Source organism: Vicugna pacos, chromosome 3 (genome assembly GCF_048564905.1).
Source record: "Vicugna pacos chromosome 3, VicPac4, whole genome shotgun sequence".
NCBI classification, from domain to species: Eukaryota; Metazoa; Chordata; class Mammalia; order Artiodactyla; family Camelidae; genus Vicugna; species Vicugna pacos.
In genome coordinates, this window is record NC_132989.1 from 43,962,489 (window position 1) to 43,975,222 (window position 12,734).

The 12,734-nt window shown below is 47.4% G+C and overlaps 1 protein-coding gene across 4 annotated transcripts in view; it reads right to left on the reverse strand.

Moving 5' to 3' along the window:
- The window catches only part of MCC (MCC regulator of WNT signaling pathway), a 386,214-nt gene that overhangs the window by 67,159 nt on the left and 306,321 nt on the right, over positions 1-12,734 (reverse strand). For all 4 annotated transcript variants that reach the window (XM_031673172.2, XM_072958216.1, XM_006203973.4 and 1 more), the window contains one exon: positions 316-479. In XM_031673172.2, the coding sequence (XP_031529032.2) occupies positions 316-479 (164 nt within the window). The remainder of the gene's footprint in view (positions 1-315; positions 480-12,734) is intronic.

Here is a 12,734-nt window from a genome sequence, read left to right on the forward strand (position 1 = left end):
GTGAGTATCTGCAAATCCCAAACTCCCAGTTTATCCCTCCCCAGCCCCTCTCCCGCACTGGTAACCATAAATTTGTTTTCTATGTGTCTGCAATCTTGACTGTTGATATTATGACTTCTTTGTGATCCAACCCAATAAAATTTTTCGGGGCTCCTGCTTCTCCCGAGCGGCCCTCTCTCTAAAATGGCTTTCTTAGAAACACTCATTCCCTAACAGGTTTTTTGAGGAAAATCATACTTCAGAAGAGAGGGATCTGATCATGTCCCTCATATGGTCTGCAAGAGCCAGGACAGAGAGGCTGGGGTGGGTGACTACCTTAATAGCCAGGTCACAGTGCTCGCTGGCTGTGGTGAGCTGCTCGATGTGCCTGTCCACCTCGGCCACAGAGAGGCTGCAGCTGCTCTTCTTCCGGCAGCAGACGACGTTCTCCAGCCCGGTCAGCACCCTCTGCAGTTCCGAGTTCAGGTCACTGCAGTTATCTGCGAAGAAGGTGCACAAAGCGAGGTCAGCAGGCAGTCGGGCAATGGTCCCTCTCTGTTTCACTGACTATGAGGAACCCATTCAGGTATAAAGGACGGCAAGGGGGCCTGACATTTCAGAGCTGAACGCCACGCAGCCTCATCTCACAGGCTGCTGGCCCCACTTCCAAGCCTGGAGCCAATGCACAGGCTTTATTAAGGAGTTTCAGACCATGACCATTTTCTAGATGGCCACACCACGCTGAATTCTCTCGTCTTTCACTCAAAGTCCTTCACTCAATGGCAGCCACGTCTCGAGTCTCTTTAGTAAGAACAAAGGGACTGCTGGGACCTCAGGTGCCTTCTGGTCAACCTTCCTGCTTAGCTATTTACGTTAAGTACCAATTCAAGAAAGACTTTCAGTTAAAAAGATATCATAACTTTACTAAACAAGTATTTTTTTTACTAAAAAGTCCCAGAGTGAGCAGAGACACTAGGTATTTTAAAAAATAGAAACTGTTTTATAAGAGACAGTCTTTGCTCTCAGTGAGCTTATAATCAAGGCTTTCCTTTTTCTGATGTAACCATTCAACCTGCTCTACCATTGCAATTTATACAACTTCTATCAGGGGGAAAATGAACTGTCCTAACAAATTCCATACTGTTCTCCATGTAAGTGTCTTGTAAGCAATTTTAATAATTTGATTCTGACTTAAAAATCTGGATTATTTTTAATTGCTGGACACCCAGGGTGTGGTCAGGGAAGGAAAATTAATCATAATCTTAATGCAAACTAGACCTATCTTAAAAGATAATTTTGTTGGGGGAAAACATCCCCTTCAAAGTCAAATACAAATATCTGAATCTATGTTGGATTCGGTGTATCACTATGCCACTGAATTCTTGCAGCAAAACAGATGTTAACTATAACAATTTATCAAAGTACACCTTTCCTTTACATCCAGCCTGATTTCTGCATGAAGGAAGCTTCATGTCTTCACACTTCCCTCCCCTCCCATTCTCAGCACAGGTTCCATGCACTAAAATGGTCAACTGCCTTTGGCGCTTACCTGTGGAAGACTTCAAGGAAACTCTCAGCATTATAGATCTCTCAGAATCTTTTGTTCAGCTTTGACTGTGTGTATCTACAAGTTACCTAAATCTAGACAGAAGGTAAATCTGAAGCTTCCACTCCAATGAGTGAACACAGTTATTCCCCCTCCTCCCCGACCTGTTCTCCTCATCTCTCCCATGTCTGTGACTAGCAGTACCAGCCATCCAGTTACCCTGGTTAACTCTTAGGCAACCTTGATTTCCTTTTGCCTCACATCCTAAACCCAGTCCATCTGGTGACTGCAGCCTCCAAAACATATCCCCAAACGGCCCTCTTCTAACCATCTCTACTGATAGCAGCGTTGGTCCAAGCCACCATCATTTCTTAGCTGAACTACCTCAACAACCTCCTACCTCCAGTCCCCACACTGCAGCCAAAGTGAGTCTCTTAAGGACCTAAGTCAGATCATGCTACTCCCCAGCCCAAACTAGTATATGGCTTCCCACTGTCTTTCAATAAAAGTCTAAACTCCTTACCACAGTCTGTAAGACTCTGCATGATCAACACTGTTGATGTGCTCAACCCAGGCTGTACTATGGAACTCCCTGGGGAGCGTTCATAAAACACCAACATCCAGGCCCCACCCAGGCCAATTAAATCACAATCTCTAGAGGTGGAGCTTTGGCACCAGAAGATGTTTTTTAGGTTCCTCGGATAATTCTAACGTGTAGTCAAAGTGGGAACCACTGATCTGTCTGGTCCTTGCCTCATCCGTTCACCTCCCCCTTCATCACTATGCTTTGTTCACACTCCTGCCTTCTCTCCATCCCTGGAAGATGCCAACCTCCTGTTTGCCCCAGGGCTCCCTTTTCCTTTGTTGTTTCCTCTGCTGAGACTCATTTCCACCCACATTTGCTCTTACATTCAGCTCTCAGCTCAAGTGCCACCTCCTCACCAAGCTCTTGCCCCTGCTTCGTCCCTGTCCTGTTATCCCGTCTCCTCCATGGCAATTTTCACTATCTGATCTGACTTACACGTTTGTTATCTCTCCTCTACTAAAATATAAGCTTCATGGAAGAAGGGACCTTGATCTTCCTCCTCATTGTATCTCCAACACAGATAGGCCATCAAAAGTTATTTTCTAAATGAGCCAATATAAACACCACATCATTATATATTTAAGAGCCAGCAAGACGAGAAACACAGACTGTCAACAGCAGCATGTTTTACATCCACCTTATGCTTTTTGTCTTCATCATGGTTCATGCCCTGAGCCGCTGACAGAGGTGGGACAATCCCCACTGCAGAAGCCCCCTCTGGAGGTGGAGGGCAGGTGCCCACCACCCACTTAAGACAAGAAGTCCAAAGCCAGGAGCGGCACTCCTTAACGACCACATATGCTGGTGGAACTATCTCCAGAACACACTTAATTCCAGGGTAACAACTGGAGACGGTTCTCCAAATGATGGTTTACCTTGAGGTGCAGGGATTCCTGGTACCCTAAGCTGAGTTTAACACACAGTCTTGAATTATTTGCATTATTAAGGTTTCATGAGTGGGATGAGGAAGAAAGATGCCTCTATTCAACCGTTTGTAAGGATTTCCCTAGCACAGTCCCACCTGATCACCCTGGACGTGTCTAAGGATGGGTCCTCACAGCAGGGCTTGAGAGGTGCCACCAGGCTGTGTCCTGGGGATGGTGGGCTCCAGGGAGCAGGAGGCAAGTGCAGGGATCTGATCACTATTTCTTTCTCATTCTTTAATCAGTTGCTGTGCCCTGGCCTCAGGCTAGAAGCAGGGTACAAAGATGAACACAGTGGCTCATAAATGTACGTGGCAAAAGCCATGGTCCTCTCTCTCAGCTGTCCACCACCACCCTAGGGACAGGAACCACAGAGGACATGATGCAAGTACAGGCCAGAAAATCAGGAAGACTGACAAAGGAGCTTAAATTAACACAAAGACTGCAAACAGCTAGGGAGCATCTTCTGTTTACATCAAGGAGGGCTACCGAAGCCCAGTGTGTATCACACGGGCTGCATGATGAATCCCACACACTCCTGCCTGTTATCCACAGAGCTTGGCACTGATTTCACATGAGCCCACTAGTGATCAGGTAATACTTGGCTGTCCCTTGTTAGGAGGACAAGGTGGCTAGGCTGGCAGGAGCAGATATTCTGGGTCCTGTCAGTGCTGTCACATAGCACCAGTCAACTCACCACCGCTCCCCCGACCAACACTGCTCGATATAGGCCAAGACGCTTATCTTTCAGTCTGTGGCACATTCTTCTAAATATAGACTTGGCAGAAATCCTCAATTCCTTCCCTTGGCCTACAACACCCTGTACAGTCTGGGCCCTGCCAGGCGGCGAAGCTTCATCACTGAAGGCCGAGGGAGTTGGAGGCTTCACAAAAAACCAGAAGTGTGAATTACGGGACCAGCAGAACCAGATATGCTCTGACAAGGGACCCAGGGTCCCAGAACAAACAAAAGGTGCCTCATTTACAAATCAAAACCACAGTGAAGTACCACCTCACGCCTACTAGGAGGGCCACTATATGAACAACAACAACGGAAAATAGCAGGTGTTGACATGGAAGCAGAGAAAGTGGGATCCTTGTGCAATGTTGGTGGGAAGAGTAAAATGGTGCAACTGCTTTGGAAAACAGTCCGGCGGTTCCTTAGAAATTAACAACAGAACTACCATGTGATCCAACACCTCCACTGCTGGGTACATATCCAGAAAGACTGAAAGCAGGGCTGCAGACATGTCCTTGTACATCATGTCCGTGACAGCCAACGATGGAAGTAACCCAGGTATCCACTGGCAGATGAATGGATAAACAAAATGTGGCATATACATATAATGGAACATAACTCAGCCTTAAAAAGGAAGGACATTCTGACACAGGATACAACATGGATGAATCTTACAGAGATTAAGCTAAGTGAAATAAGCCAGTTACAAAAAGACAAATACTGTATGATTCTGCTTATATGAAGCACCTAAAATAGTCAAATTCATAGAAACAGAAAGTAGGATGGTGATTACCGAAGGCTGGAGGGAGGGGGATGGGGGCAGATACTGTTTAATGGGTACAGAGTTTCTGTTTTGCAAGATCAAAGTTCTGGAGATCTGTTGCACAGCAATGTGAATATTCTAACAATATGGACTGTTATTAAGATGGTTAAGATGGTAAATTTTTTTATTGACGTATAGTTGATTTACAATGTTGTGTTACTTTCTGGTGTACAGCATAGTGATTCAGGAATATAGATACTATATATATTCTTTTTCATAATAGTTATTACAAGCTATTGAATATAGTTCTGTGTGATACACTGGGACCTTGTTGTTTATCTATTGTGTATGCAGTACTTTGCATCTGCTAATAAGATGGTGAATTTTATGTTATGTGTTTTCTACTCCAGCGAAAAAAAGGTGCTTCATTTTGGTGGTGATCCCAGTGACTTAGGATCTTGAGACAGGATCATAGCTCCTTTGGTTTGATCAGCACCTCTGACACTTCAGAAAGGGCTTTCACAGACATCATCAAGTTCCATCCCAGCAGACAGGCGGTAAGCCTTGCTCCACAAAGGAGGAGTCTGAGGCTCAAAGACATTTAGTGACTCACTCAAGGCTGCACAGTGGGTGGGCAGCAGGGCTGGAGCTATGGTGTTGGCCTTCTGTGCCCAGGGCTGTCTTCACCACACTGCTGTAACCCGAAGCCAGGACTGCTGTGCGTACAAGCACAGGCCAGCTCACCCAGGCCCCTGTGCCTACCTACTCACAGCCACTGTGCCCCAAATAAGGCAACATAGGGACAGAAATCACAGGTAAAGGAGGAATATTAACACTGAGTAGACTGAGAAATTAAGGGTGTATAATGTAATTCTCAGAACAACCACTAAAAACTAATGCTAGAGGCATAGTCAAAAACCAACAGATAACATAAAATTCTAGAAACTACTCAGTTAGGCCAAAAGAAGGAACAAAGGATGAAGAGAGGAACAAAAAATCAGAAGGGACAAACAGAAAATGGAATAATAACAAACTGAAAGACCCATAATCAATCTTATCATTAAATACACTAAATGTTAACAGACTCCCTAAAAAGAAGACGCTGTCAGCATGCATTAAAAACAAGACTGACAGAATTGTTAGGTTGTCAGTTATCAAAAACAACAATAAGAGAAAATAACAAGTGCTGACAAGAATATGAAGAGACTGTAACAAGTGCACATAGCTGATAAGAGTGTAAAATGGTACAGCTGTCTTGGAGAACAGTTTGGTGAATCTTCGAAAAGTTAAACATAGAATTACCATGTGACCCAGCAATTCCACTCCCAGGTATGTATCCCAAAGAACTGAAAGCAAGGACTCAAATAGATACTTGTGTGCCAATGTTCAGTGCAGCATTATTCACAACGGTCCAAAGATGGAAATAACCCAAGTATCTGTTGACGGATGAATGGATAAACAAAATATGGTATAAACGCACAATAGAATATTACTCAGCCTTAAAAAAGAACAGAATTCTGCTATTGCTACAACATGGATGACCCTTGAGAACATTAGGCCAAGTGAGATAAGTCAGTTACAAATGAATGAACACTGTATGATCCCATTTATACGAGATACCTGGAGCAGGCAAATTTAGAGAGACAGAAAATGGAGTGGAGGTTACAGAGGCTGGGGGAATGGGGCAGGATTGTTTAATGAATACAGAGCCTCTAGGAGGATAAGAAAGTTCTGGAAATGGACAGTGGTGATGGTTGCACAACTCTATGAATGTCCTTAGTGCTACTGCACGGCACACTTGTCCTGGAACTCTGGTGTGAAGGGTCACAACCAGGCAGACCTGCTGCAGCAGCTCCGGCCATGCTGTGCTTTGTGCAGGAAAGGCGATGGCTCTGCTCCAGGTCCCTGAGACAAAGAGGAGGCCCTCTGTATCACATACACATTCCTCCACCAGAGGTTATTTATATCCTTCCAAAAAGGAATTTGAGGTGGCACACAGCAAACGACCACAAATAAGGGGAAAGTGCGATGACTGGGACCAGCAAAGGCTGAGGAAGCAAATGGAAGTGAACACAGCTGCCGGGGCTGAGTCTCCACTTACTCCTGAGCTTCCTGGCAGCCAAGACAAAAATGAATGATCTCCTGCCAGAAAGTACAGGGCATTCCAGTTTCACTAGGGAGACAATGTGTTTTTGGCAACAGATGCGAAAAGAATTTAGGTGCAGGGGACTTCATCTGCAGTGTGAAGCAACGTGATTGCTAGTTTCTTCAGCCAGTTTCACACCTATGCAGATTTCACATGGTTTCTTCTGATCCCAACCATCTGTGGAGTGGCCCTTTGGACTCGGTGTGGCCACAGGGCTCCACTGTTCCGCCCACTTCCCTCACCCCATCTGCTGCCCGCCGCTGCCAGCGACTGCATCTCCTGCCTTGGCTGTCTTTTCTAAGTGAAACTTTCCCCAGTTAGACTTCTGAGAGGAGCTGGAGAAAAGACAGTTCAGGTTATAATTCTCCAATGAGACAGAACCCATGTACCTGGGTAATCTGGAAAGGAAGTCAGAGGACATTGCTGGCTGTGAAAATTAAGCCTGACCAGCATGCCTGCTCAGTTCAACACACACGGGTGGGCCAGGCTGGTCTTCTGCCTTCTCTCCCAGGATCAACTAGGCCTGTCCCCAGGGCTGTCCACAATACGCTACAGCACAGTTGGTTCATTGTGAATCCAGTGTTAAAGACTGTCTCTACTTGTTCTGAAATCCCCAGAAAAACCCTAACCTGAATAAAAATACAGCTCAACAGGCTGGGTGTTAGAAATATTCCCCTGGTCCTCTGATTCCAGTAGCGTGCATTTACTAGAATGAATCTGCTCCAAAATATAGTCCCAGCCTCAAATGTACTTACTCCTGGGGCTTGGCATTCACTTCACAGTTAGTGGCAGTGGTTCACTGCTTAGTTCGGAAGCCCTGCATTCTCTTCCTCATAACGGCTTTTTTCAAAGCTTTGCCTTAAAATCTCCTTTTCCAGGAAGCCTTCCCTGATTACCTATTGTTTCATACTCACTACTTTCTTTGAGGCATCATATTCCCCGTAATTACTTATTACCTGACACACGGACCCTACAAAGCCTGGCTCTGGGGAGCAGGGACGCTCACTGTTCATCCATCCTCGTGTTCCCAGATGCTCACGGTACTGGACGCAAAGTAGTGCTTGATAAAGACCATATGAGTTGAATGTGTCAAAGAAATTAAACATTTTTCTAAGCCAACTTTACAAGGATCAAGTTTTAGCCTGCTCACTGACCAAATCCTCAAATCTAAGACCTATCATGTGGCATACCATACCCTGCTGAAGAGGAGGAAAGCTCTCAGTGAAGGTGGATCCCTGAGGTGGCAGGTTCCCCCAAAGTTAGAGATAATAATAGCGACAGTGAACTTCAGCCAGCCTGAGAAACAGAAGCGTCTGTAAGCCCACAGTGAACGGTCTCAAAGCCTTACCTGGTGGGGTGCAGCAGGTCAGGATACAACCGCACCCCATGGCCTTCCGCGGGCTGACACACGCCCCCCAATTGCTGTTCTGACTGCACACGTTGTGTCCTGCAAAGCGATTCAAGTGAGGAAAGAACTACAGGCTCTTTCCGCATCAGGACAGACGTTCTGCTAAGAGGCAGGATGTGACACCCCAGGGATGTAACAGCTTGGACCCTGCTGTGGCTGAGCCAGGAGGGCTGTTGCTTTCCTGTCAGCAGTGCCCTCCACTCTGCACGCAGCAAGGCCCTCCCTAACTCCAGCAAGGAGTCAGCAAAGCCAGGACAAAACAACAAAAGATGACAGAGCAGACTAGCTGACTTTCAGGTCTAAGTGCCAAGGAGAGGATGGGAGGGTCTGAGGGGAAAGGAGTAAGACGAAATCCATGAAGTTACAGCTGTGTCATGCACGCAGTACCAGGGTCTACTGAAGACAAGACGATTCATAAAGATGAGGTTTTAACGTCAAAGCATCCCAATATCACCAGTAATGGACAAACTGACACCATGAATCTCTATGAAAAGCCTTCAAGATCATTCTGTACCTGTACCTCTGAGAGGTTGTCCTGAGGAGACAGAGGTGCATTTAGAGGACAAACTCCAGCCCCACTACTGTACCTCCAAGGCCCTCCACCATCGGTCCCTGCTCAGCTCTCGGGCCTCACCTCTGACCACTCTCCCAGAGTTCACTAACCTCCTGGCCAAGGGCCTTCCTCAGAGCCTGGATTGTCGGTCTCAGCTCAAGAGGCAGGCTGTCTCTAGCCCTCGACAGTGGCCACTGCCAACACACAGGTGGCCCTCAGTCCCAGTCCCGGACCCCGTGGCTCTGACAGTGGGAGGGGTGGGGGAATTTTCAAAGCCATCAAGAGAAGGGGTAAGATGTGCTTCTGGCATCCACATGTATCAACAGAATCTCCTCTCACACAAACAGGGTCCACGGCGATGTTGGGGCTGTAGCATCACTGGGGAGGTCCCGTACTTTATTTCCATTACAGATGAAATAGGCTTTCAGAGGCTGGTCTGGAAAGCTAACACTCCTTTATGACGCTGGTTTTAAGGGAAAACATGTCATGAGTTTCAGACAATCAAAAAACAATCCAACCTGAGGAGACAGGGTCTGCTTAGAACATAAAGACTGATTGTCCTAGAAAAGCAGCTCATGAATCCCCACGGTCATGGAGCCCATTCTGAACCAACGTGGTGGATCAGTGCCTTTCCACACCTGCCTTACACCCCAACCTCTTCGCGGGGCTGGAGAATTATTGAAAAAGAGAGTCTGAGGCAAAAATTCCAAAGTAACACAAAGTGAAGTGAAGCAATAATCTCTCCTGCTCGCAAGCGTGGCTACTAAGGAAAGTTCCAGAGTGGTTTTGAGTGGCTTCCTCAGCCACTCGGCCCTGTTAACGTTCAGACAGACCTTGTCTGACCAGCTCGGATCCCTGCGAGGAAGCAGACGGTCACCTTAGAGACGCCTCTGTGAATCAATGTTCGAAACTTCCAAGGCTTCCTTCCCCAGGCTTGGCTCTCAGGGGTGACCAACTTCGCCAATCTTCCGGGAGGAAGAAAGCTGCCCAGTTAAATTCAGGAGAAAGAAAAAAACCACACAGGGCTCGGCCTGTTCCATCATCTAGTCAGGGTGTGAGTGTCAGGCCTCACTTTTCCAACCTGGGGACTGGTTTCTCAAAGTTTCAGAATTAGGTTACCAATAATCTGATTCTCCTTTAAAAATTCTCTGCTGGAGAATCACGGCCTACTCAGAGCCTCGTTTCTAACAAAAATCGAGTTTTCTCTGGACAGGCTGCCTTCCCTTTGTAAACACTTCTCTCTCACTCTGCAGAAATCGTTTTTGGAGAAGGCAGGGCTGTCTTTCCTGGCCCGCACCCCCTTCTCCCTACTGGGAGGGGCTGCTTGACAATTTGGAACATTTCTCCTGAAGCCATTAAGCTTCATGAGCCATTAAGCCAGGAAAATCTGGCTTTAACGTTAAACATATTTCATAGTCACAGCCGTGCCAAAGAGCCAGGTTTCATGTGTAAATTCTTCCTTGGTTGTCCTCCAAAAATTACGCATGAGGAGGAAATCTCTATCTCAGTGATCACACCAGCAAGCATGGTATCATATGCTTCCTCTCATCCCTCAGGGTGCAACAGTTCAGCACTGTTCAGTTCCCCAAAAGCAAGAATGTCTCACCTAAAACAAGAAGAGATCGCAAAATTCGGGAGCAGAACCCATCACAGCCTGTGCAAAGGTCCATCAAGTCACAGGTTTTGTTTGCTTTACAGACAGCTGTTCCAGACAAGCTTTGCTGTTGCATTAACAGAGCTGGGAGGACAGCCTGCTAGGGAGTGCACCCTGCACATACTAACATGCGTGACGCCATGCTGAGCCATCTCACATATCTGGGCTCGGCTCTACTGCAGCCCACCACAATTTGTTCTAAGAGTGCTGTTTCTAAGATGGAGATCTGCAAAGTCTCGATTAACAGCAAACACCCCACTATTAAGCCAGGTGCTGTGATCACACAGCTGCTCCCTAATTCCACCGCCAGCACCACAGACCTCAAAGGATGGCAGTAAGTGGAGCGCACCAACCACAGGCACCTTTCACAGCTTAAGCAGAGGGGGGTAAAGGCAAAGCCACCTGGAGAAACACCGGGAGCAACAACAAAAGCAACTGCTGAGCTGAACAGCCTTGGACAAGTGACTTGCCCTCTCTGAACTCTGTCATCCCAGTTTTACGGATGAGGAGATTTACAAGGTCTTTTTCAAGGGTGAGGAACGAACACGAGGATGCATGTAAAATACTCAACACAAAGTAAGCATGCAACGCATATCAGCTATGATATCCAGGCTCCCTTTTAATTAGAACTCTCTGCCAAGTTGAAGAAATAAAAATCCCAAGCCATAATTCCTACCTTATCTTTGTCCACTTAATTACCTTTATTTTACAAACGATTATGTGACCAGGTTTGAACAGAGGTAATGCAATTTATTTTAAGATGAAGTGTGACAGCACTGGGACCTTTCTCCTTCAAATGATGGCTTAGGTAAGTCAAAGCACTTTCTAAATTGCTGGTTTACTCCTCCAGGCTCTGAGGACAGTGCTGGGGGGAGCCAGTTTCCTGAGGAGACAGCCTGGCTCTGATGGGTGGGATTTGAAAACAAAAGGAAAGTGTTTTTTGATGAAGAGAATACTCCTGTTATCTTAAATGGAGATCAGCAAACACACTGCAGCGAACTCTGCATATAAAATCCAGCTCAAGAAAACCTCTGGGTTGCTAATGCAGGTTTGCAAACATAGCAGGCATAATGAAATGGCTGCTTTTTAATGATTTCCTATAATGGCGTTTATAAATGGAAGCTTTTTCCCTACTGAAGCAATTTAATCGGAAAATGGCAAAGGAGTCAGAAGAGGCAGCCGTCCAGTTCCGATGAACATGCAGGAAGTGGGCTTCGCTGGGGCCTCGGCTCCTCCTGCTTGCTGTCCCCAGTGTTTTCCCTCCAGGGGACCTGGCAGGGGCAGGCCCTGTGTCCACAGCACTCTCCTCCTGCCCCCTGCTCTTCGCTTGCATTGCCCCACTCATCCTTCAGCTTTGTACTTAGCTGTGACTTCTGGCAGAGTCTTCTGATGCTGCCGCCCCAGGATGTCACTAGGGGTCCCTGTCCACCTCGAATTGTGGTCCCACTATTAGTCAGCCCCTGTTTCCTTGTCTGCATCCTCCAAAGATGGTGTTCACTGCTCCTCACATGGCTGGGCACCCTCTGTGGGTAGGCGCTGTTACGTTGGTAAACAGGAACGCCCAAGTCCCTGCCTGCATGGAGCCTGCACTCTAGCGAGACAGCCTGATAAACGACTGGTAATACGGAAGGAAATAAGTGCAAACGTGTGGTATCATCAGGTAGTGCTAAGTGCTACGAAGAAAAATGAAGCAGGGAAGGGAAGGGCGCATGCAGTGTGAGAGGAGTGAAAGCTCTCGGACTCCACCAAGGTTGGGAAGGCCTCTGCCGAGAGAGGTGCACGAGAAAGACACGCGTGGGTTTTCGGAAAGCGCGCTCCACGCAGAAGCAGCAGTGGACATGGAGACCCCGAGGCAGGAGAAGCTGGTCAGGCCTCAGGGGCAGCGAGGAGGCCAGCGTGGCCAGCGCTGGGAAAAAAGCAGGGATCACCAGGGAAGACAAGGCTTCTGGTGGAAGATGCCAGGTTCTGCAGGGCCCTGCAGGCCAGGGTGAGGAGTCAGGATTTCACTCCGGGGATGTGGGGTTTGAGCCTGGGAGTACAGCCATCTAACTCCAGAGTCTGCGACTCACATCCCCAGTCCCCAGCACAGCTCCCAGGGAGGTGCTGAATAAATGAGTCAAGTCTCCTACTGTGGGCAGGGAATCTACCCAGGCATTGGGCGACAGACAGGGTCCCTTCTCCCCAGCAGCCCAGTCTCACTGGGAAAGACACTACTATCAGCTGTACTGAACGTGTTACTGAGGGAAAGGGTGACAATAAATGATTTGAGATGAACGATCTGGGGAAACAGAGTCAGCTCACAGGGCAGACAGGTGGATACCAGCTCCTGTTGGGGGAGTCCAGGCTCCAGATGCTCCCTTTGCGGCAAGAGCCCTGAGAAGTCCTGCAGTGAAGACACCCAGCCCACTTAGTGGGTCTGCCCTCCATTCTCCATGCCT